The 25,254-nt window shown below is 40.5% G+C and overlaps 1 protein-coding gene across 6 annotated transcripts; it reads right to left on the bottom strand.

Moving 5' to 3' along the window:
• Positions 1-652: 652 nt before the first annotated feature.
• LOC147752084 (uncharacterized) lies at positions 653-24,921 on the bottom strand. 6 transcript variants are annotated; one of them, XR_015315074.1, is made up of 5 exons: positions 23,513-24,138; positions 23,368-23,397; positions 7,729-7,944; positions 2,455-7,344; positions 653-2,231 (listed from the first exon to the last, which is right to left on the bottom strand). XR_015315074.1 is itself a non-coding variant. In XM_086972621.1 (5 exons), the coding sequence occupies exons 3-5, from the start codon at positions 8,541-8,543 to the stop codon at positions 7,302-7,304; spliced, it is 312 nt and encodes a 103-aa protein (XP_086828747.1). In that variant the 5' UTR covers positions 8,544-8,949; positions 23,368-23,397; positions 23,513-23,744; the 3' UTR covers positions 5,751-7,301. The 6 variants fall into 6 exon arrangements, 4 of the variants coding, with proteins under 4 accessions (XP_086828747.1, XP_086828748.1, XP_086828749.1 ...); XM_086972621.1 differs by lacking the exon at positions 653-2,231 and adding an exon at positions 8,491-8,949 and having other exon boundaries at positions 5,751-7,344; positions 23,513-23,744; XR_015315075.1 differs by lacking the exons at positions 653-2,231; positions 23,513-24,138 and adding an exon at positions 24,761-24,921 and having other exon boundaries at positions 5,751-7,344.
• Between the last annotated feature and the right edge of the window lie 333 nt (positions 24,922-25,254).

The following is a 25,254-nucleotide window of genomic DNA, read 5'->3' as shown; positions in this document are numbered from 1 at the left end:
CCCTCATTACACAATTAAGCGCTTTGACCTTTACGCCTAGAGCCAATGTTAAACACCATAGAAGACAGTTCCTCCTCCAGTATCCGTGTTTTAAAATCGGTTACATCTAGTTTAGGCAAAGAGTTACCGGAATGAGAAACAGAAGCGAGTTTGCCGGGTTTTCGTTCCCACGTTAGCCCAGCCCAGGACAATGTCAGCTAAGTGTACTTCCAGGAGCTGCTTGCAGAACCCAATCCTTCGTTTAAGAGATTTTGAATCACAGGCCTGCATTATCCAGCACCGATCCTACCAGGCATTTTACCAATACTCTTGTTCAGGTCATAAATTGTGTAAGGCTATGAGGACTTAAATCATGACTCCTGGGTGCCCACTCAATGTTACCGCCGTAACGTCACGGTCAGCCAAACTGGACACATAGTTTCAGGAACGTTGATTGTTTCCTGCACTGCGCGGCAGGTTGCTTCTCTTGCTCAAACTAAATGCCTTTGGTTTAGGTCAAAAGATGGTCTAGAAAGTGTCACTATGAAGCCCGCTATTTTCGAATCGTACTACAACGTGATTTTTCTTGTAGGTGAAGTAATTGCTCGACACACACCTTTGAGTTATCTGAGCCAGAAATGTAGGAAAAACAATTTGTTTTTGTATTCAAAAAGTTGTCCTGCGGACAATGAGCTTTATTAGAGAATCTGATGTGACCGAAGAACTTACGCTCTAACATGCGATCAGCGAACAAATCACGCATTTAATGGATCTTGGATCCTTAATGATTAACTATATCGTTAGTCCCGTTAAATAATTGTACCGTTATTGGTGTAAAACCAAGTAATATTATGATCTGATATTTTCATTAAGTTAAGATCGCTCCTTATAGTTCGTGTGAATTCGCTGTTAAAGCCTTTGTCGCTACGCGCGGGGACTGTGCAAATTAACTGAACACTCCGACGGCTTGGGGATGCTTCTCGCGTCAACCTTTGTTGGAAAGCGTCGGCAAAAAGCGACTGCCAATTAGATCTTTGAGATATGGCCAAATACGCATAATGTGGAGATTTGAGAACGTTTACGTGTCCGCTTGTCCCTGACCCGCATCCAGATGCAATGAATACGGGAAAACCCATTTGAACGATTAGATAACGACGCAGTGGGTCGCACTTATAGAGACGTCTCGGCCATTTTGTCATCTAGATTCCTGTCAGCCAACATATAACTGAAAATGAAACTTCGCGCACTTCACGCCATACTGATGGAATGGTGCATCTACTGCGCCGGACTTCTTATGCGCGCTGAAAGTGTGTGCATTTACTTACAAAGATATGGTGTTAAGAAGCATTACCGTAAAGTGAGTCATCCACATCTGCATTTTTAGGTCGACGAGTATAGCGTGGCTAGGACGGACACATAATGCACCTCCATCCTAGCGGAAGAAAAGTAACACAATAAGCAAAGATGTACAGCCGATATAGAGGTTTACTTAACTAAAGTATTATTGCCTGTCCAAAATCACCGATTCGCATGAGATGCATTTCTGTACACTGTGGACGCCATTAAATGGTCACAGTTGGGGATTACACAGAGTAACAAGCGCTCAGCGTAGCGCATTTCGCCTGAACTCTATCGAAGTTACGTTTTTAAGTTTAAAAATTCAATATTATACTATATTAGATAATAGTATCGTTAGCTAGAGTTAGCTGCCACTATAGTGACCACGTTAATTGTATTCATTTACCGTTAGGTAAAATAAGCAAAACAATTGAAATCATTTGCCTATGCCAATTTGTTTAATAATTTGATAACTTGATTTGTAAACAAATATATACTCTACCATCCATACATAGCATGTAGGCCGATGCAGAACTTGTTTTATTGTGATACTATATAGCTAGCTAACGTTCTTCAATGATAGTACTACGTTGAGCTCACAGAATGAAGGTAGTAGGAGTTTTGTATCCCGCTATAGACCTGGCTCGTTCGACGTCGTGGGAAACCTAATTACGACGAGCTCAGCCGGTTGACTCAGTAGCACCTGCCGCTTCTTACGAGCTCACAGTATGCTTAAAAAAGAGTCCGGGCTGGCATAACAAAATTTATTTAAGAAAAAAATTGAAAATTCTTGGGTAGTAATGTCGTCGTCGTCGTCGTCAACCGCCGAGATCAAGCTTGACATTCAACCGACATAAACTAGGTTTAACTTTGGTGGTATACAGTCGTGCGTAAATCGTGTTATTCATGTTTTCCTAAAAAAACACATCCAGCATAAATATTATATAAAGCTCAGTCCTGTTATTATATATATATATAGGCGATCCAAAAGACTAACCTTATCGAGAGTGTAATCCTGCTGAATACTGCAACTGTTGCTGCAACAGGTAAAATGCAGTACCTTCATTCATTCATGCATAACGAGAAAGAGTGCGGGCTCATCTTAAATTGAATTTGCGAGCCAAGAAGGGTCGTTACCTTCATATACAACCTATATCTGGGATGAACTTATCTTCGAAATCCCTTTCCATCGTGACAACGTAAATCCTCGTTCAGAGCGGGGCCAATAGAGGTAATGGATACAGACTCGACCGGAGAGGTGACAGAATTATTTGCATAGCAAACAATTTCCTTCCCAAACGAAGTGTTAAAATAGCCGCTGCTTGGCATCGCCTTTAACCTACAAGGCGAAACGAAATTGTTCTTTTTTAAACAGACCATTATACAAAAAAGCCGTTTTTATTTCCGAGCTAATAAAACATACTTTTCAAGCAATGGGTAGTCGGGAGAAAAAATACAGCGGTCGAATTCGCTTTGATTAGGTGTTTTTGCATAAAGGTCAAGCTTAGGAGCTCGCCAACATTCAGGAGATACAATTTCTTAAGTATTCTTATAGAAATTTAGAGATACTGAATATACACAGTGAGAAACACGACCAAGCATCGTTAACTTGTTCCATTAGTAATTTGGACACAAAAAGGTACTTTATATAATATTAAAAAATGAAGTCGATTAACTTTCGTGGCCGTTCGATATATGTACGTGTACCATACTATACATGAAATGAATAAAAGCTGAAATAACTGTAGTGGCCTTTGTTTATAATACCCGACGTAATTAAGCTATGAGGAAACTGTGGACCTCTGTTCAATACGGCGGTTTTCTGGTGGCGTATATAGGTATTTATGACAAAGATTTCAATACTATTCTTAAATAAATCTTTGCCTCCTGCAATGATATGGTAAATAGACGTCTTCGAGTGGCCCACTTTATTTTATTGGACGCTGTTCCGTTTATATATATATATTAGAGCTGCCTAATGAACTAGCAGACAAAATGAAACTCTACGTTTATATGAAGCTTTTTCTTTCCCCTGTTTCAGCGAATAAACTATACTATATATATATACGCAGGTTCTACGCAGTTATTCCGCGTTTTGGAATTTTGGCTGTCTACCCTTGCTAATATTATATCGATTGATGTACAATATCTATCGGAACGGTCTACGTACTCGGCTAAACACATTACTAGCAATTCGTCTGGTTCCCTAATTTGCAGTGGCTAGATCCCCAACGTTGCACCCGTACGCTCGATTCTGGACTAATAAAACTCGAAAAAGTCTGTATTCAGATAGCCAATAGTTCGCCTGACGAAAAAAGTGACGATTCTGTTTTAACAGGGGAGACCTAGCCTGGAGTTTAGCATGCAGCTATACAGGTAGGCATTTAGAGATGTCGGCTGCCGGCCGCGGTTGCAAACAATGCAAGGGCCCGAATAATTGAACTGATGTATCTTGATGGCGAAAACCGATAGAGTGGGCTGTAGAGTGTCCAGGAAGACAGATAAATTTCAGAATAAGGCCCAACCGATTTCAAGTGATGCCACCCTGTTGTACTATCTAGTTTATTTCAACACGCAAGCGCATATATGCATGGTATATGACTTGTACGGTGCATCTGGAACACAGACTGCTGTTAGTATGTGAGTAAATTAAATTGGCTAGAAGACAAACTACAATACCTAATGTTACTATAAGTAGAAACGCGTCAGTTATTGGGTAAGTCTAGTAATAGACGTGTCTTTCCTGTGACGTTTTGTAACGTCAAAAGCTCGTGTCAGTTCGTGCCGTGACACTGAATCCTCATGCAGACCCGTTTAAACGGCCTTTATTTTTACAACACAGATAACGTGAATGGTCCAAGAACAGTAAAAATATAGCAACCATTCATTGAAATCGATAGGGATACCCAAAGCTTGTTCCATCCATTAAACCTATTTTCGTCTACTTTAATCAAATATAGTCCAGTCAAAGACTGCTTTGTTGTGTTATGCTTTTCGATACTCAGTTTCTTCGATCTGCCCGTACGAAAAACGTAAAAAAAAAATATCCAGCTAACTCTTACGAATGCATTATAACCTAGGTTCGAAGCCGGCGTAGACACACAGCGTGCTTGATCGGTCCTGATGGAATGCCTAATAGTGATGGTGGACCTAATACTCGAAACATCGAGTTTTGAGAGCCGAAAAAATTATAGCTGACTCCAGCCTTAACTCCTTAATTTAAAGCTCCTTGATTTAGTTGTTATACTGCCACGCGACGCGGTGCCTCGTTGTTATTCAATCATTAATTTTACTGCCAGCAGCACTAAGTAACTGGCCATGAAAGCATTATATGATAAGTTTTGACGTCCTTGTAGTGTGTTCACTGTATCTTTCTATGCGTAGTAATCTTTCCTCTCGCAAGCCCTTTGAAATGGTTCGCGAAAAGATCGTGTCTAGAAAAGATTGGTTTTTGTTCTCAACGGCTACCGTCGTTAGCTGCACGCGAAAGACAAAAGCAAGAAATAGCACAGGACGAACGAACCCGACCAATTAGTGACAATCTGACAGATAAAATTTAACAAGGATAAAGACAGGCTTGCGCAGGAAGATGGAAAGGATTAGGTGCTTTGTTTTGCTGCATCGCAACGGTTTTACATGCTACCGAAATAATTCACTTTTATTGAAACAGTCACTTTGTGTTTTAGATGGAAAGTGACCGAAAATTATCAAACGTGTGACCAACAATACGAGCTTATGGAGATTCGGAAAAATAGGCTGGATGTTGGTGCAGGCCTTATTTCATAGCCTGACTCAGACCAACTTAAAAGCTAATGCTATAAAGTTTTATAGGTAAGTAATTAGCTTATCTGCTAGCTGTTACAACCCGAGTGAAGTTGTTAAACTCTTTGAAGCTGCTGCATGTTTTTTCCGAAAGGATTAGGGTAATGCAATTTATCAACGACGGGCACCACCAAAGCATAAGTGTATCCTACATGGGCCGTTAAGTGTGAAGTTCACCCCGACGGTTGGACTAATTTTCGGAGCGACTACTGCCCATTAAGCCTTAATTAGGCGAGACCCATTTAAGCAGCTATGTGTTATATACGGAGGGTGCCGTGGATACGGGTCCCTACACGCTGGCGGCATATGCGACGTTTGCTCATGTCAGGAGGCGCGTTGACAAAGCGGACATGCTGCACTTTTCTTTACAATAAAATAAAGGGCTTTATATATTAGCTTACTCAATCGCGATAGTGTCAGAAGCCCTGGCCAGGCAGGTCTTGAAAGAAAAGGATTGCCTGATTAAGCTTTGCCTAATAAGCATGCATTTAGTCATTTGTCTGCTCCTGTCTGATTCTGCATTTTGATGGAATGGCTAAATACAAGGTTTTAACGCATATTTCTGAGTGCCTAGTTGTACCTAGTCTCATTAAGGATTGATGCACATCGAATCTTTCCTGATTTGAGAGAAAATACGCCTATTTATTTTTTAACCAATAAAATAAGCCCTTTGCTGATGCAAGAAACCTGTCACCTTTTGCTTACTGTAGGTAGATGCAGTAAAAAAACGTAACTGACTAATACATTGGCGCATATAGTTGAAAGCCGCTTTTATCGCCTAGAGTTTTGAACGATCAGTAAAGCTTCTGTTTGTTAATGGGACCTTTTGCCTAAGACAGGAGACGAGCCAGCTAATATTGCTTTATTACTCGATGTAGTATGCGTAAATTGAAATGGCTCAGCAGCGTTGCGTTCAATGAACAAATAGTAAGCATTTATCGCATAGAAGATTTATGCTCGGCGAGTACTAGCCGTACGTCAACTGCATTACTCATGCCCTAATAGAAAAGAACGTAATTCTTTGGCTCAATCCCTCATTGAGCGCTTATAGATTACATTAGTATGTAAGGAAAGTAGCCTAATGAAAATGACTTTTATCAGTAATTTCCTTGATTTGGCTCGTTGTACGATATTTCTTTCGATAGCCTTTGCCACCCCATCTAATTATTTTAGCCTGTACAGAATTTTGGCATACAATCGACAGCGAAGTTTGCAATTATTTGAAAAATTTATATTGAGACAATTGCCTATATGCGACGACATTGAACACTGTTTCACTACAATATAGGACGATCTAAACGGTAAGTCTCATTCAAAGGTCGAATCTCATTGAGCTTAAATACCATGCTCTACCACGTCCCTTATAGACTCTTCTTATAATTTATTCTCATTTTTAGTTATTCTATAGTTTATAAGTGACCCTTATAACGCCGCCCTTATTCTTGTCTTTTTTTAGATCATACTAATTGTCACTTTTTCTTTTTGCAAAATTTCTACACGTTTGGGGCTTGATATCTGCGAGTACGTTAGTTTTATCTAAAATGATAGATTTCCATTAGAATGAAACGGAGATGTCCTTTAAACATTATTGCAATCCTGATATATTATCATCGATTTAGGCCGTTTGTCGCTCTGTCGTAGAAGAACTGCCTCGTTTATAACTGCTTCTTATGAATTAAGGTCTACGCCATAACTCGTGTACAAATTTGTAACTACACCGTACCATTGCGCCTCAGATAGGCCGTGTCGGGAACCCAATTTCCCTCCACAACACTTACCCCTACCCACTTCACGTGGATTGTACGTCATCAACTGTGTACGTCGCACTCAAAATTGCTCCGTATGCAGACACCTTCTCTGAGAAGGAGTCGTAAGAGTGACGTCTGCGCGGATATTTGAAACTGAATGCTGCTTACGTTCACGCTATTTATAACGCCAATCTCACTGTTTCGGCCGTCACCGAGAAGACATTAATCGCGGAAAAACAGAAGGGTTTCTAAATCTTTTTTCGAAGCATCTTCGATCAGCGGACTTGCTTTGCTGTCCCGTAACATACTTCCTATAAATTCGTTTTCTATTCTATAGACGTTTCGCAAAGAGCTTATAGTTCCAGATTAATAGTAGTCAGAGATGATTTCAAATGGCATTACTGGTCCTTCCCTTCAACAAACGCTCAGTTGTATAAGGAAGAGTGTTCGGGGAGTTCTGCAACAGATCAGATATAGAAAACCGACACAAGCATGTAATAAACACTTTTTAGTTTATGGAGTGATTTAACTAAAGGCTTCTAATTTGTTGTACGTATTACTCTGGGGCCGAGAGCTATCCGTTTGTGGCAGATTTATATTACATAAATATGATAGTAACTAGAATAGGTGCAAGGATTAGAGTATTTTACTATTGGATTTTCTATAAAAACCATGAACTATAGTTTCTTCATGTTCAAGAGATAGAATTTGGATTACAGGAAAGCTTTTTCTACCATAATTGGACAAGAGCAGAATATATGCATTTAATATTTTGATTTTGCGTGTTAAACTTTACCTGACTGCTAACAATATAGAGACTGTAACAATAAAGTCTGCTCACCCTTTGTTTTGTGTCTCCTTAATTAACATTTTTGACGATCTCATCAGCTTCTTATATAATTTAGCTAACGTCGGTATACGGCTGGTCATACGTGTGTCCTGCTGACGGTTTATCGTTGACGTCACAACGAAATGAATTTGCTTCTTTTTGCAGTTGAGCTTGATTGCCCGGGTGCCATGAAATACAGTGGCCCGCGCAATATAAGCCCGCCTTTTCCTAGGGATGCAAAGGAACAATGCAACGTGGCTCTTATCTGTAAACCCTACGGTACCTGTGATAATAATTTCTCCGATTTCAGTAACGGGTTCTACCGATATCACAACGTAAAACGTGGCCCGTTTCAAACTAAGTTAATAGGTAACCGAGTTATTCCATGTCTGCGGGGAAAAAAGTTTTTGCTAAATTGTACACGTACAATTTTACATACAAATGGTTTTTTTTGTGTAGATGGTAAAGGTCTACGGAAAGCGCATACTGCTGGAGTGGCTTCTACCAATTGTATCACCTTTACCTATGATGGGTTTATTCAGTGTTTAATTGCATCTGTTTTTCGCAACTCAAATTAGTTTCAGCACCCGATTACACATATGGCTAGATAATAGCCACGCTTGGACTTTTTCATTGAAAAGTACGAACGGCCTGTCTAGGTAATTGCACGCTAGCAAAAAGAAGAATACAATATGACTGCTTTGTTTGAATACGCGTCTCTAAGACATAATAATGTTGATAATTGTGAAAACCCACATATCCCGCTATGTATACCTCATTGTGCATTCGAAGATCCTTATATGATCTGGAAAGGCGTTGCAAGTCATCCTTGAGCGATTTACGATTATTAACCATAGTACATTTCAGCTGTCCTTTCCGAAAGATCTTCGCGAGGGCCGCCTTTTTTAAAACGGGCATCGGTAGGAGATTGTAAGTGTAAAGTACTGCAGTTGATAAATCGACTTTGGCCACTTGATCGTAAATGATTATTTTATTCCCCTGTTGAATGGTAGCGAGAAAGTCGAGCACATGTACAGATGTACCCACCTCAGCTAGAGTGAGTCCAACCTTTTTTATGAAAATGAGTACTGCATACAAACGGATTACGTGACGTGGCCAGTGTCTCTAGAGCTAATCAGCTAGTAACGTCCAGCGCGCGGTTTCTGTGAAACATTCCTTCAGCTGGTATGGGGCATATGATCTTTAGGTAGGTAATACTCTCGAGCATCTCCCCTATGGGAATAGTGCCAGGAATAGGGAAGTATCCGTTAGAAACGTTTTAAAAGATCGGGTGCTGTAGAAATGGTCATTTTGGGACTCTTCTTCACATTAAATATATCGATTCTATTTTGCGTTCACGTAAATTTAACGTGTAGGCGGATGATAAAACGTCCTGACAATCGCATATAACTATAGTTCGTATGAAATTTGCGAAATCAAAAAATACCTAAAAATTGTAACTGTTCCTCCATATTTCAGAATGCAGGTTTTACGAGAACGCCCAAAGTGTTGAGGAAACACTCCTCTCTAAGGCATATACAGCCAGGAACGCATCGAATTCAGTGCGGACGTTATTTATAATAATAACAATAATAACCTTAATTGTCACCGTTTATGGAGTAAAATAATTCTATTATATATAATTAGTATACAAACGATTGTAATGTGCCTTCTCGGATTACGGGTAGGCTGCTCACCAGGCGCGCGTATAAGTTTGGGTGCCGTGCAGAAAATGGAACACAGAGTTCGTCAGAATTCCGACTAGGACATAGGACACGTGTAAAAGGACTGTAAGGAAGACCCCTCCTGCTACAACTGCGGCGAGAAGGACCGTCCCACGAATTCCACAAACCGACCCCTTCTTGCGAGGGGACAAACGCTACAGCGGGCTAAGAGACAGCAATAAACGCCAAAAACAAAAGAAGATAGCGGAAACGGGGTAATAACTCCACTTTCAGAAGTAAAAATGGGGACAAAAAGCGCTAAAACGACTGAATAACGATCACATAAAGTTTGAAAAAAGGAGAGCTGTTTACGATCTATTTGGGGAACTAGCGTGGGAGAAGGAGCTGATTTAATAATTATTAGCGAACCTACAGGGTTACGGAACAATCGATAAATAGCGTAAAGTCTTGATGGCACAGTATGCATTAAAAATAAAGCAAAGGTTTGACCGAACACTGGGGCAGGGGCAAGTTTTCTAAAATACCAATTGGAGGCTTAGCTCGCATCTACTCTTGCTACTCAAGTCGTGATGGGATCATACAAGACTTTAACAGGATTTTAGATGAGATCGCGGAATCGATGATTCCAGCAGGAAATTCTCCAGTGCTTATTACTGGGGAGCTAAATGTAGCATCAGAAATGTGGAGCGCTAGTACAACGGGCAAAAAGGTTGTCAGTTGGTAGAGCGGATAGCCTAGCAAAACCTGATCATATGGGCAGAATCCCAAATTTTCAGGGCCATGCGGGGCCTTGCTTTGTATATTTCACGGTGTGTAGGAGCGACTTTGGGGACTGCTTTGGCGTCTGGAAGGTGCTTGAAGAATAAGGAAAAGAGCACCTAAACGATCACAACGGAACGGAGTTTGTGGCCGATCTACCGTATACAAGTAAGGCGAAGGCATTAACTCGCTTCTGATAAATCAAACAATAGGATGGTGCCGCGCAAAACGGGAGGGCCCACGAAAACTACTGGCAGGTGTTCATGAAGAGAAAATACGGTTCGTGTAAATTAAAAATAAAAACCCAATTACTAGTCGTGTGAGGGGATCGCACAAATGCGGAGGGAATGTAACCGAGTCAGAAGACAGTTGAAAAGAACTAGGGCTAGTTGCACTATAGGAGGTGCCAAAAATGCTTAGGGTTAGGGCTCGAGGTTAGGGCTAAGAAGTCGGTTTTCTCGAAGGAGCTCCTAGAGGAAATAGCTTATAGAGCCGACTTAGGCTCTATAAGCTATAACGAGGAACACCAGAGGGTAAGTTCCGTGTCCCATCCCGTCAAACTTTTGATAGAGCAAAGGTTACCAACCAGGACTCCGCTAGAAACATTCAATCGGTTACACAAGAAAAGGTACTACTGACGGACGAGCGAATCTGGCCAGGTAAGGCTTCTGAGGAGAGCAAAATTCAGCTATAGTCACGAAGACGTTTTTAAGGCGTCGTTGGATATTCTAGTGATAGAGGCTGTGCATATCCGTAACTTGGCCGTTTCCTCATTGGGAAGAAGGTAGTTGGTACTCATTCCCTAAGGAAAGGGGATCTACAGACCCGTATGCTTATTCGAAACGCTTGCAAAGAGCATGGAGGCCATCATTAAAGGCTTACAATGTACGCAAAAAACTGGATTCTTTTCCGAGAATCGGTATGAACTGAGGTGTTTAAAAGAGCTAAGAAAGTGAACGAATCTACTATATTCTTCAAAGAGTTATTCCTAATGATTCTTTTAAACATTAAATACTTTCAGCGGCTATCTTTGGCGTACGATGTTTGCTTATTTGAAAAAGGGAAAGGTCTTTCAATACCTAAATATTTGATCTACATGCAATACAGATTGGTAATCAATAGAAGCGCGACATTTCTGCTGACTGCTGATGTCTTGCAGAAAAGCCTTATTGACTAGTATAGCCCAGCGTACGTTGATAAGAAGGATGCAGGCGTAACGATGTAGATTCTGGCGGACATATGGCCAAGCAGCTGGATATATAACCTGTTCACACGTCTGCTACCGAAGGAAGTACATATCTAATGCATAGAATCTATACTGGATTCATTATTATATCCTTACGTATAAAGGGCTGCTGCGTTTGCGAGACCTACCGTTAGAAAGAAAAATAATTACCTACATAGATGACTTTGTTGCCGCTGTGCGGGCATACACGTCAGAAGATTATAAATCTATAAAAAGTAGAGAAAATCAAACGCAGAAATATTGATATGATGAAAGACGATGGATTATCACTAGCCTCTACTGAGCCGCAAATCATAATACTTAGTATCGAAAAAGCGGCTTTTTTCGTGCTAATACAGGATCATAAAGGATTAGGCTTACTAAACCGCAAAAGATCTGACGATACTGCTAGAACGCTCAACACGTGGAGAAGGCCACATCAGAGAGACTGTTGCAAAAGCGATTAGAATATCTATGGAAAAAACCAGAATTCCGCCAAACCTTCATGGATCAAGAGAGAGAAAGAAAAAGCTCCTTAAGGTAGTCGCAGAATCGATTTCACTGTTTGATGCTTCCGTGTGTACTGCCTAGGGCCTACGGTCAACGATGCTAAGAAACTCCTACGCAGAGCCCAGCGGGTCTTAGCGTTAAGGGTCACTCAAGCGTACCGCATGGTCAACACAACCTTACGGCCTTAAGGTAAAAGAGAAACGTCAGGAGAGGCCGAAGCAAGGTTCTTGGTAGTGGCAGGACAATATTTGCGGATTTGCGCTCGATTTGCGCGGCGTGCAACATTCAGGGACACGATCCGAGGCTTCAATAACCTAAATTACATAACCAGGCAATTTATCGACCATTCAACGCAGATGCTTATAGCCCATGAAGCCTTTCAAAACTGCCTGCATAAAACTGGCAAAGCAGTTTCAGACAATTGTGTGTGATGCACGCAGGGGACCGAAGACATGGCTCTTCACACGCTAGTGGCATCCACGGCGCTTGCTTACATCAAGGAGCGCTTCAAGCTTCAAAGCAAATATAGTGCACCTGAACTGAAGGGTTTTATATCTTACATGATCGGATCACAAGAGGGTTGGGGTGAGAGACAAATGCTGGCCAGTAAAGTCTTGAAGGAAGGGAATTGCCTTCTCAGCTTTACTTTGAAAAATATGGGAACGATATTTTGGGGTTAAGTTCAGGGGAGGCACGAAAAGTCTGCTTTTGTGCAGGGTATTAGCTCGTCTGGAAAAGTAGGGAACCTAATTAGAATAAATCTAGTCTGATCATCCGGTAGCTAGTGATTTTCTTATGAGCCTGTAATATCCTCAAATGAAGATCTGGGCTGATTTAGAATGAAGTTTGAGAGGGGGAGTGAGAGTTGGTAGGCAGTGGTCTCGGCGGAAGTAAGTCCAAGTGTTGGGGCTAAGCCCCACATCCGAGGTTCGATGACACTCACGGTCATAGTAGGCAGGCTTTTTATCTTTGGAAGTGCTTCATACTATATAGATATTATTTGCCCTTTCTTAGAAGTTTGATCTTTTCTGACGATCTTTAGTAGCAATTCAACCAATGCTCATAAAACTTGCATCAATTTTACTCTCGAGGTCTAAATGGAGTGGCCGGTAGGGCTAAATAGAGCTCCATTGCTTGAGCCAGATAGTTCCTGTTTCACTCATTTTACTAGGTGATCGCCATCGGATACAGACATAGTTATTACACGGGCACTGGATCGATGTAATGAATTCAATTTGGGTATAATCCAAGGCACGCACACACGTTAAATCTGGATAAGTAGCAAAAAACTAGTCAAATTATTTGTGTTGCATTACGTGAAGTTTAATTTTGGTGATAGGTACACAGGAACAGCAAACATTTTAGTGCCTATTTGCCCATTGTATACTATTGTATCGAAACGATGTTGCAAGCAAGCTGTGGGCAAATGATCGCCATCTGGGGATAGCAGACAAACGCAAATGATTCGAATCACCCACAAGGGGAAATGGCTGAGTAGACTGTACAAACTATTGACTTGTTTGCTTCTTTCATACTCGTGACTGCTAAATAAAATAGGACTTAAGGAAACACAAGCTCGAACGCATCCTACGGAACCGCTGAGAAGAATCGTGCTCAGAAAAATACGCCCAGCCCTGTCCAAATAAAACTCAATGGTAGTACATACCGTTACGGTCTCGGTGCAAGAAACCGTTCCTAAGTGATAACAAAGACGAGGCTAAACCATTTTCACTAGAAATATGCAAACTAAATTTTTCTCAATATATCTTATTTATGACTGTGTCCATAAATGCTTTAAAAGAGCTTGCTGTTATAATTGTTTCTGATTAATTATGCTAGCAGCGCAATTAATATACTAATTACGTACGCTCTGAAAGCCTGCTTTCCGTCGATTCAAACGTACGTACTACACAATCTGCAAGTCCTGCTATATAAAATATTGGACCGTAGATAGTGAAAATTGAAATTCACGCTAGTAAACCCAACAATTTCCCAATTATCATTCTGTCGGGATATTTCGTGTAATGTTGCTTAAGATTTTTCATTTTTCGCACCAGCGACAGCGGCAGTGGACGCACATGGAGGAACGTTTCGTGGTAATTTATTTTTTTTCTCTATGGCCTTTTTGTTGCCTCCTCCCTTCGCACAGTGGCCCAACACAGTGGCCCGCGTACGATGGACTCATCATCGCTGATGCTAGCGCTGTTTTTTCCGCCGCCGAATTGTAATAGCCACACCCAGGGCGTGGTTACAGATATCCGCGGTTTGTTCGCCAGCGGCGTTAGTCGAGACAAAAACGGTTTGGGAAGGCTTCTGCTAGCACAAAAAACTGTCAAAAGAGACAAACATGACGATTTTCGACAGTCCTCCCTAGTGCACCGTGGGTTGAATCAGGGGTAGCAGGTCGCTTTAGTTTGATAGGCTAAGCCAAGGGCCAGTGTCGAGTGGGGCCGTTTCCGCCTGGTATAGCAATAACGTCACCTTTTTACACGGCTATTACCCAATGCTAATTCCACTGATCCTCAAAAGTCTCCGTGAGGAACGCCTATGCAGTGATGGAAAATACCTACATCCACGCGTGGTTTCCTACAGTGAATGGCTTAATGATGACGTGAGAGCGTTCAGCGTACGTTTCGTCAAACGACATTGGATTGATGCGCCATAATCATAATGTCGACCACTGCAAACATTCTTTCTTCAAACTTCAACCTTGGCACTATATACAGAGGAATACCGTATAAATAACCATAAAATAGGCAGATGACCAAAAGAGATTTGGCCGGACAATCGCGCCCTCTCATTAGAAAATGTTTAACCTCCTACGTACTTTATATTTTCGATGAGAATGTTGGTGACACTTGAATTATTAATGCAACCAATGTCGTGTCAAGCGTACACAAATATGATCCGGCTATAAAAATGAAATTTATAATATTTAATAACGCGAATCGTACAGCCTTTGTACAGTTGGAGCTGGCACATGCTTTCGCTGTATAGACTTTAGTTGGACATCTTCAGGCCCTCATTGTTGAAAATGTTGACCCTTTTTACACAGAGTTGAAAAAGTAAAAAGAGACCAGGTAATTTTTAAACATTCAATTGTAGTATAACCAGAAATATTGCTACGTATATAATCCTAATATGTTTATATTGTTTTGTAAGTTTAAGCTGTACATCAGTTCGTTCTCTACTACGGTAGTATAGCAACGTTTTTTTTTTCTTTGAGATCATGAACAATAATTAAAGAACAATATCTCTCGTTAGCACATTTAGACTCCTTTACGTAAAGATATAGCTAAGAATAACTAAAATTACGCTATCAATACGCGCTTGCAATAGGTACACATGGACGAATTTAGGGTGTCAACACTAAATTCAGTTCGAGACGATTTTAGGACTTGCTGCTAAAGATGACATAATTCTACGACACGCCTGCGGTGATAGCTCAACAAAACGGCGGCGGCAGGCAATGCTGGGACAAGTACTTCGACTTGATCATCCGTTTTTTGCCCGTTTATCCAGACGATTATGGCAAATCCATCATAACAAGAAAAATGTAGACATTTCTAATGTGTAGAGAACCTTTCCCGACGAGCATCTGGCATTTTTAATTTTAATTTCAACCTATGCCTAACGTCGCTTAAATTGTTGCGGCTTCAAAGAACAAATAGACATGCATCAAAGGCCTATTTTTTTACTAGGTCTGAAATTAGCATTGTGGAACGTGTTGGAACCGTTGGACGGAAGTGTGAAGAAGTGACGCGGACTGAATTTCACGGCTCCAAAATTTTAGGAAGGTTTTGTTCTATGGTAGCTGCTGAAATTATTTGTAAGGAGCGATGAACATGTCCTAGATTCCGAGCATGTACCCTAACATAATAATAAGCATAACCACGAATTGACGAATACTCGCAATACAGCAGGCGTCTAAAAATCAGGTCAAGTATATGTACGCACATTTATATCTATATAACGACACGTTGTTTCTATGTGACTTACTCTTACTCTCTGGTTACGTAAACCATGCCGCTTACAAATGGCAATGAATCAGCTGTCATTATTTTAAACGTGAAGGTATCTTCAAAACTGTGTATTTTCAGAGCTATCAGAATTGCCTCAAACTGAGGCATTCCCATGTTACCCATAAAAGTTCAAAATAGGCACGTATATAGGACTTGTGATTGTCACGTTGAGGTTGGATTATCAATATAAATCTTTTAGCCATTTTTGTCGCAGAAAAAACTTTATTTATCTATTTATATGTATGTATACTATCTATATATCTTCTGACGTATTGGGATTTTGTCATCCATCTCTCAAAAAATAAGGTCGGTGTAGAGCAGGTCCTACCACAAGGACCTTCTATATAGCATGGGTAGCATCTAGGCTTGTTTGATTTGTGGAATAATTTAATAATATGGGTTACATCATTTCTGTAGGAAATTCGCAGTGTTTTTTCAAACGGTTTCATGGTTCCTGTTTAGTGCGTATTTACAATCACGTATAAAATGTTTCTAGTCAGTCTTATTACTCTCATTAATTATTTAGGTTAGGAAAAGTCTTAACTCGTATGCCATCTTAGATAAGTACTCCCCGCTCCGACGACAGGAACACGTTGTTCTGGTTTTGCTTTCGGTCGGTGCTAATTTTATTTAGACGGTATATTATAAAGTACTGGTGTTATGACTAAGGAAAGGTTATGTACATATATATCCAAGCTGTAGCTGAAAATAGCAGTGCTTTAAGTTAACAAGCATTGATTACGCTTTTTGAAGTTCTACCCGGCTGAATCAGATATCACCGAAGGAAGATTACAAAAATACATCTTCAATATTGCTACTTTATAAATTATTATGTATAAAAACAATTATATGAAAAATTCGGATCATCACATTAGTACCGAACGTGCAAATTTACAACCGCAGATCTCTTTGGCGTATGGTCAGAACTAAACCAAAGCTATTGACTAGATAAAGCAAAAACTTACTAAAATATATTTCAATATGTTTAATATTTTCGGTATTTAGCAACATTATTACTCAGCCAGTGGGTACACACGCAATGTAAATGAAATCCAAAAACGTTACTTTACAAAACATCTAATTAAACGCAGCTATTCATTGGCTAATCGGCTCCAAGCAGAACATAAAAGCAGCTAAGTATTGAAAGCTCTCCATATTGAAACAGCAAAGACCTCTTGATCATTTCTGTCTCCGAGATAATTTCCGTGAGGCAGTCGATCTACCAAGAAGTACACCGACAATAACTGAAGATGCTGGAGGAGCAACGATTTTGAAGAAAACATTTTAGCTGAACCTGTTTTCCCTTTGCAGTCCGAAGACGAGATGATGGATAGTTCTTACAACGTTAATTTCGCCCGCCGAACACTGGTAACGTGATTATCTAGTCACCAATATCAGAAGTCGGGCGCAATACCAGATTGGTGTACGTAACATATTCATTCAAAATGTTCATATTATAGGGAGTGGTGGCGCATAAACCTATTTCCAATTACGCTTCAGCCCATCGGACAATCGATCGGAAGCACTGCATTTGACAGCACTGAATTTACTTTTCTCTACGTTTTCCATTTTCTACTCGGCCTCGTTCGTCAATGGCCTTCAGAGCTGCTAAGCCACTTTTCGTGTTCTCGAGTCGCGGTGGACTATCAGCCCTTGCACGCTCTGCATGAGATTAATCCGGATCTGAATGTGAAGTATTAAAACGAAAACCATCCACAGTTGGGTCCACTTCAATTCACGGCCAAAGCGCAGGCCTGCATTGCCGAGTTTCGGTTTCGATATGAGGTATGATGTTTCCTTCCATCCTGCTGGCCACTAGGTCTGTGAGCTTTGCCGGTCTATATCTGAATCATTCCCCAACAGATCTATGAAACGATGTGGTAATCATTTGCCAACATTAAAATTTCAGACCACATATCCAGAGTTACTATAGCAACGCGTTTAAAGAGATGCACATTAACCACCTGGTCCACGCCACCCATTTCGACCTACGAGGCTTGTGACGGAGCACGCGTTTCACATATACGGTTTAATTGAGCACATCCACTGAGTGACCGACTTTAAAGACACTGAAATGTGCGCAGAACTAACGGTCAGAATGACGATAAACGTGTGAAATGATAACAATATAGGAAGCAATTAGGTAACCAGAGATGATAACTGGCGATCGTAAGATTGTGGACTTTTTTTACTCATGTACCACCCCCTAGTAAACATATCTTCCATAAGGCATCTGCTATTTTACCACTGGGATACAGTAGCCTAGTGATAATGGGATTCGGCATATAAAAGAGACGACTTTTTACATTAGGTCCCCTTATTAGTAGAGCTATGTCGGCTCATTTAGCTACTGCACAATTGGCAAACGTAAAATGAACATCGATTCGGTCAATTTACGTACAGCCTTTACTGTGCGTAGAGATACAAAAGGTTTGTATTGAATAGAATATAAACTAGGTCTATCCAAACACGGCCACAGCCGCCTATGACACACGCATGATGATAGTGTTCACGGGGCCAAATGGTTGGTGGCTTCAGATATTTTCGTCTTTGGTGAGTTCTTTGATGAATATTTAATTAGCAATCCGTAGTTGGAAGCAAGCAAAAAAAGAAGAAAATACAGCCGATATGCCAGCGAGCTTAAATCAAGATCGAACAGGGTACTATGTAAGGTCGCTGCCGCGAATTTTCTCAACAGGTTAACAAAAACACGATTTTGTCGTATCTGTTTAACTGTCAGAAATAATAGTATTCATGCATTTATTTCTATGTTCTCTTTTATACACCAGCAAGCATCATTAGGCCACTAAGTTGTTCCCCGGCGAAACGAAGACGTCTACCTCGGTACACTGATATCTGCCCTATCATTGGCTTCGTTTTCTCTCTCGACGATTATTCGCCACCACAGCGGAACAAACGCCCGAGTCACGAGTTAGGGATTATACGTCTTTACGATTCAGCTCTGACACTGTTATAAACGTACGCAGTGGATAAAGCGATCAGATCACGTGGTCAGAGTGATGCCCCCTCTGTTACTGTTGTGTTGATGGGTTCATGCGGCCAGTTAAATCGCAGAACGTATTCGATTAATAACAATAGAAATGTCAATTGAGTCATGGCAAGGAAAAAAACTTAGCGATCACCGACCGCTAGAAATGCTCACCGTTCAGCTTCACCATGCTTCAAACGAACGTAAAAAATGTCAGGCAACTTCCAAGTGCCATATTTTTCGTATGTTTCGTATTATATCATAGTTTGCCGCCTGTTTGTTTATTACTAGCGAACTGGTAAGATGAACTGGAGTTAGAAACTCAGCTGACTGGCGTGTTTCTTCTGTAGAACACTGTTAATTCCGCATGTAGCAATGGGAGTGTCACACCGTACTATACAGTAGCGTAGCGAAGAATACAATGCAATCGACAAGAAATAATATCGTTATCTTTTGACCCAGATTAGTCGATTGTACCGCCCGTTGCTCCGTCGAAAAGGGCCGTTCACAGTTAAAGTAAGCATTATTTTAGACAAAATCCTAGACAAAATACATGAGTGCTATTCTGAACTTACACTTCCAATCAAATGAGACATTAAATATACTCAGGGTTGGGTTAAACTTTCTGTTGCACACTATATTTGATTAAGTACCCTTTCGAGTTACCATTTCGGCACAGATCCCACTACGATACTAACTTCTCAACTTCTATTATTAGCAATAAAAGAATCAATAAAAATTGAAAGAATCGGTACGTATCTGATTAATGTGTGTGTTCCTATTCAACCATTCGAATAGCGCTACAAACTCCGGAAGGTTGATCCTAAAAATTAAATTACAGTTGCCTAAAAGCCTCATATATAGTGTAGGGTGGCAATCTACGTGAACGGCACTGTTGCTCGATCGCAATATGTACTAGCTATGGTAGTGCAAATAATAATATAGAATTATTGAGAAATTCGCAGAGCGCTGGTTCCGATGTATAAACATATATGCGTTGATGTACTTAGCATAATTTCAAAATTATGTAAGTTCTTCGACGTACGAACAAAATAACAGACAACTGCCGCCTTTTGCAATTTCACTATAGACATTATGACAACCTCCATATGGTAATAGCGCGACCAGATTCACTGGAAGAAAATGGCAGACGTTCTGGTGGCATATGTGTCACTTTTACATCTAACAGGATAAGGCAATATGCAATACATAGGACAGGGCAACCCGTTACACCGTATGTGTCGTCCGATTTGATTTGGGAAGTAGAAAACCGTACTTAATTAAAACGACAATGAGATTCGTACTTTGTCTAGATAATATTTGCTCTAAAACTAGCTAGCTGCTGTCACATGACTTACACTTAGAGAAAATGACGCTTTCATTTTTTATCAATCTCATCGTATTTTTCGATCCGCTACTGTGCGATAGGACGTGACGCTCCCGTTACCACACTCGTAATTGGAAATTTTTTAAAATTAGATCAACGTTTCAACATTCCAGAAAAATAACATCCTAACCAACCGAGTTTCTAATTTGGGTCTATTCTATCATTTGGTTACTAGCGGTCAAGCAGACAGGAAGCTGTAGTATAGTACAAAAGCAAAACATGTAGCCGGCGATTTACCTGGCGTCACAGGTCCGGCCGGTGAGCGTTGCGGTGACTGCGAACGGTGTTACGTGGCAGTGGTCGTCCGCCCTAACTTTTCTTGAATCAATGAACATTTCTGTCGTTACTAATCGAATACATTTTGCAATTTAGCTGGCAGCGTGAACCCAGTTTAACTACGTTTGTTTCTCTATTGAGAGATGATAACGTCAGAGCTAACGACGGAGCGAGTAATAAAGGGGTATCATATATGATCCTTGACCCGTGACCTCTTGCGTTTGTGCGGCTGGAGTGGCCAGAAAAACGCTGACACAGAAAAGAAACTGAAGTTAAGAGGCAAATATCGTTGCACTGAAGTGTTTGTTCAACGTTTAACAAGGCAGACGTATCTCCTGATAAATGAAAATCTATGCATATGCTGACCTAATGCTGCTTCATGAAAGAAATGGTAGAAAAAGATACGTAAGCTCTATTGCCTTAAAACACCTATATATATAAAATAAAAACGTGTTTTTTGCCTCCTTCTTGATTAAGGTTCGTTTGTTCGTCGCCTATATTTTCTTTGTTTGCCAAATACAGATTGCTAATTAAATATCGTAAAGACTACTGATGGAAATATGGTTCCATGGTCCATATCAAACGACCGTGTTCGAACGGATCTAGCTTGTATTCTTTACGGTATAAACCCCTTGCATCTCTGCACACAGCAACATTCCTATGTGATTAATTGACTAAGTCAGCGTCCGTTTTGAGTACGTAAATTGCATATCAGCTAAATCAGTGGACGCACTTTTACTGATACAGGCACCTAGCCCGTCCTATTTGCCGAATTCCATTACCATTGAATCACTGTATCTACTGTTAGAATCTTAAACAAAGTCGCAAGAGCTTTAGAGAAGACATATTCATTAAAAATTTGTATCTACGACGTTTTGGGATGGCCCATTGAAGTAAGAAAACTACAACATTTACTACTGAACTTCCGTGGCGCGCGCCCTATCTTCTTTATGGTAAATACTGTTGAAAGTCGCTAAAGTAAGGCTAAATTATATAATAACGAAAAAAAAATATTTTGTGACACTGTTCTATTGTTAGAATTGTTGCGAAAACCGATAACGTCACTATATACACGTATAATGATTACGAACCTAATGGCATAAGGAGATCATAATCATATAAAGTGTAATTTATTTCAACATATAATATGCAACGTTATTCTATCGTTGGCAAAGTTCATATAAATTATCAACGTGGACAGCGCTCTATTATAGAATCCTAAACCATTGAAACCATATTGAAATGCCCGAAACTGTCCTACATCTCTAAATGTCGTACAAATAGAATCAATCTTCAACCACACGAAGTGCCTCAAATGCTGTGAAGTTGAATATTTAGGTTCGTGCGATGATGGGGAAATTCAACCTAACTAAAATTTATTTCTACTTGCAAGCTATCCATGAACTTCAGGCGTACCTAATAGCCTCATTATCCTCTGTTAACCTTCTTTATAGCCTTCAGCGCTCAATGATTAGCTAGTCGCAGGAGTACCTATGAGTGAAATATTCAAGAGGCGAAGATAGCCGATATAACTTGAGTTACCTAGTGCAACTATTGTTGCATTATAATACAAGTGATGTACTTTCGCTTGAAGGGTCAGTTTTTCGGTAATTGGTAAATAATAACTACTTGTCACTGAGCGAAAGTTTAGTGTTTTGAGTTTATAGTCCAGTACGGCCGTTAAACGTTGCCTGGGGCAGTTAGCCCCCCAGAACGAAACCAAGCATGCCTACCCATGACGACAGAATAACGGTAATTTCAAGTTCGCTAGAGACCGAAAAACCCCTATCAGCCGTTTAGTATCTAAACACCGTAATATCGCGATCTTTCACAGAGCCTAAGTCGTAGCCTCCGACCTTCATAGCAATCTCTCGTTTATAACAACCCCAAATCATACAGCAAAGTCGACTGTTTTGTTACAGATTTCAGCTCAGTGAAGAACCTAAAATGGAACGCAACGGTCTCCTAATTCAACAGCGTTACTAATAACAGGAAACAGGTATACGAACCGTAACAATTGCCCTTTACGGCAAAAAAATTTAATCGAATGGAGTCTACGCATCCTGCACTAGTGAAATGTTTGGGAACACAAAAAAGGATTTATCGATGAAATCCATTGTTGGATCATTACAAAGAGGATCGCACATGCTCACGCATCCCTGTATTACTAAACATTTATTCAGTGAACAGGTTATCGGTCTATTGAGTCTAAAGACAATATCTCGGAATATTCAAATTGGCTATCGATTCTTCAATGAAGTGCGTATGTGATCCTAGGATGAGAAGTTGCGAACTGCAACCTAAAATCCATATCGTGGCTATTAAGAATTACCTTGCTCGACAAGATCAACAGTTAGTATTTATTGCAACGGTATACAACTGCGTAACAAAAATGTATTTTGGACCACCGGCTACCACACCATGTGCCGTACGCCCGGCTTTCTCATTTGGTTCATTTTCACACAGAAGCCTGTAGCAACGTCCCACCCGACGCTGTTATGTATTATACAAGCTCATATTTAAGTTAACCTAATATTCTGTGGAGACAATTAGCACATACGCCTCACCGCTACCGATTTCATCTCGCATCGAAGGCCTCGTAACTTTACTACGTAGTAGTAATTAGATTTCCGGTTACGTCAATATAGGTCCCGTATTTAGGCTTTTAATAACCTGATCTAAAGCTAATCGACTTTACCTGAGAACTAGCTAACAATGTCATTAAGTAACATAAATATAACTTTGTTCTAGACTATTTACATGCTTTATAGATTAAGCTATATGCTTTTAACACTTACAATGTGTCGTATTTCGTCCACTTGATGTGTCTGAAATGTACGAAATCATATCGGCGGCAATTTCAGTATAGAAAGCAAATATTAGGCTTATTACGGGGAACCTTAAGGGATTCACTTAATCAGTATCATGACGTCTTCTGCTTACCTAAGCATGCCTCTAGTCCTAGTCCTTAACGTACGAAAATTACTATAATCCACCTCGAAAAGCTTGATTTCTATAGAAACAAGTTACGATCAGTAGGTCCAGAACGCACAGACCACTATGGACGACAGGTTCATTCGAAGAGCAAGCATGGCGTATTTCTCAACCTAGACAGACTTACATGAGGCTGCCCGTTACCGTAACGTATTCAAAACGTTTCGATCAATATTTTTCTCCTATATCTGCTAATTGTCAGGAGCCAATATTATACCTGTGTTAATTTCCAGAAATTCCAAATGGACGCTACCTTTAGTTACGCCGAGAACCTATTAGTTAGGTGCACAACTCGAACCTCGAAGTTATTTTTGCGGAAGCATTTTTTGCAAACAATATAAGGGCTGTCTGGAAAGAGCCTCAAATATAGGTCTTAACGGTGATCAAGTGTGCCATATTATTGTTACTGTATTGCAATAACACGTCTAATAGCTCCTTCTTACTGTGGTTCATTCATCATGCCGTGTCATATTCAATTAAAGAGATCTATTGCTAGAGCGAACCCAGAAAAAAAACGGGATTCAAAGCTATCTACTTAATCAAAGTAGTGGCCTCTGCTCAAAGTGTATTTATCATGAGGTAATGCACGTGTGCCGCATGTACATAAGTTGTGTGTGAGCTTGTTTTCGAAACTAAGTAGGCGTGTCTAGCACGTCGAACTGATCGTTTCGGTGTCAATGTGACCATAAGTACGGCGACACTGTTTTTTATTTCTATATATATGTAACATGTGTTATGTATTATTGTCCTTATTGAATGTCTCTATTTCCCAAAGCATTACGAAAGTTAGCATGTATGAACCTACGCTTTTTTTTCGACAGGCATGGATGGTTTCTATCATTAATGAACGATTTTTCTGACATGCATTATTAACTAACGCTCATTGACAATTAGTCTTCCATCATTGTCATTCGATAAGCGGTATCTACAACACGGAAGAAGGATCGAAAGACAAACTCTAGGATACTTCATTATCTTTACGCCTTTTTGCCTGAGAGTCAAACAATGCCGAGATCACCGGCGGATATAGAAGCCCGTTGTTGTTTTCCTCATTTTCCGCACCTACTGTCCTTTTCACTGTCTAGTTCATCTATCCCAAGAAGAAACTCTAGCTTGTTTATTGTTGTCGTACTCAAGTGGCTGACGTTTGCGACTTGTCTCCGTCTTTACTTCTCCTGCTCGGCGCAGTTAACTTACCATACAGTATACGGTACGTCCAATGGCGTTTACACATCAGCGCTTATAGCGACAACGTCAAGCAATGCAGAACTGTATCGCATCAGTATGACCGTACCGATCGGGGCATTACGTCATAGTTGGAGTTTCACTGCTATTAAAAGCACCTACACACGGTACGCGTGCATGATGATTTCCCACGGAAGAACACATTGCAAAAGACATTCGTCGCATAGACAATCGGATCTGTACTTGATAAGCATTACATGCAAGACGTCGCCCTCTACTATCACTAATCAACAGCACGCGCACAGCCCTTGAACAGGCAAAGCCTTTCGTTTTCCATTTTGCGCTCTTTATCGACGCTGTTGGTGCCTATCCCCACTGTCCCTTGTGACTACTAAGTGCCAAAGTAAATAGCTGGTAACATTAACATCACAGCAGGCGATAAACAACGTCATGAGCATCAGCGTCCCAGAAAAGCCGAACGGAGGCGAAAATAGGGAAAATGGAGA

Source organism: Varroa jacobsoni, unplaced genomic scaffold (assembly GCF_002532875.2).
Source record: "Varroa jacobsoni isolate VJ856 unplaced genomic scaffold, vjacob_1.0 contig00117, whole genome shotgun sequence".
Taxonomy (NCBI): domain Eukaryota; kingdom Metazoa; phylum Arthropoda; class Arachnida; order Mesostigmata; family Varroidae; genus Varroa; species Varroa jacobsoni.
Note: the sequence above shows the minus strand (reverse complement) of the source record. Positions and strands in the feature narration are given on the sequence as shown.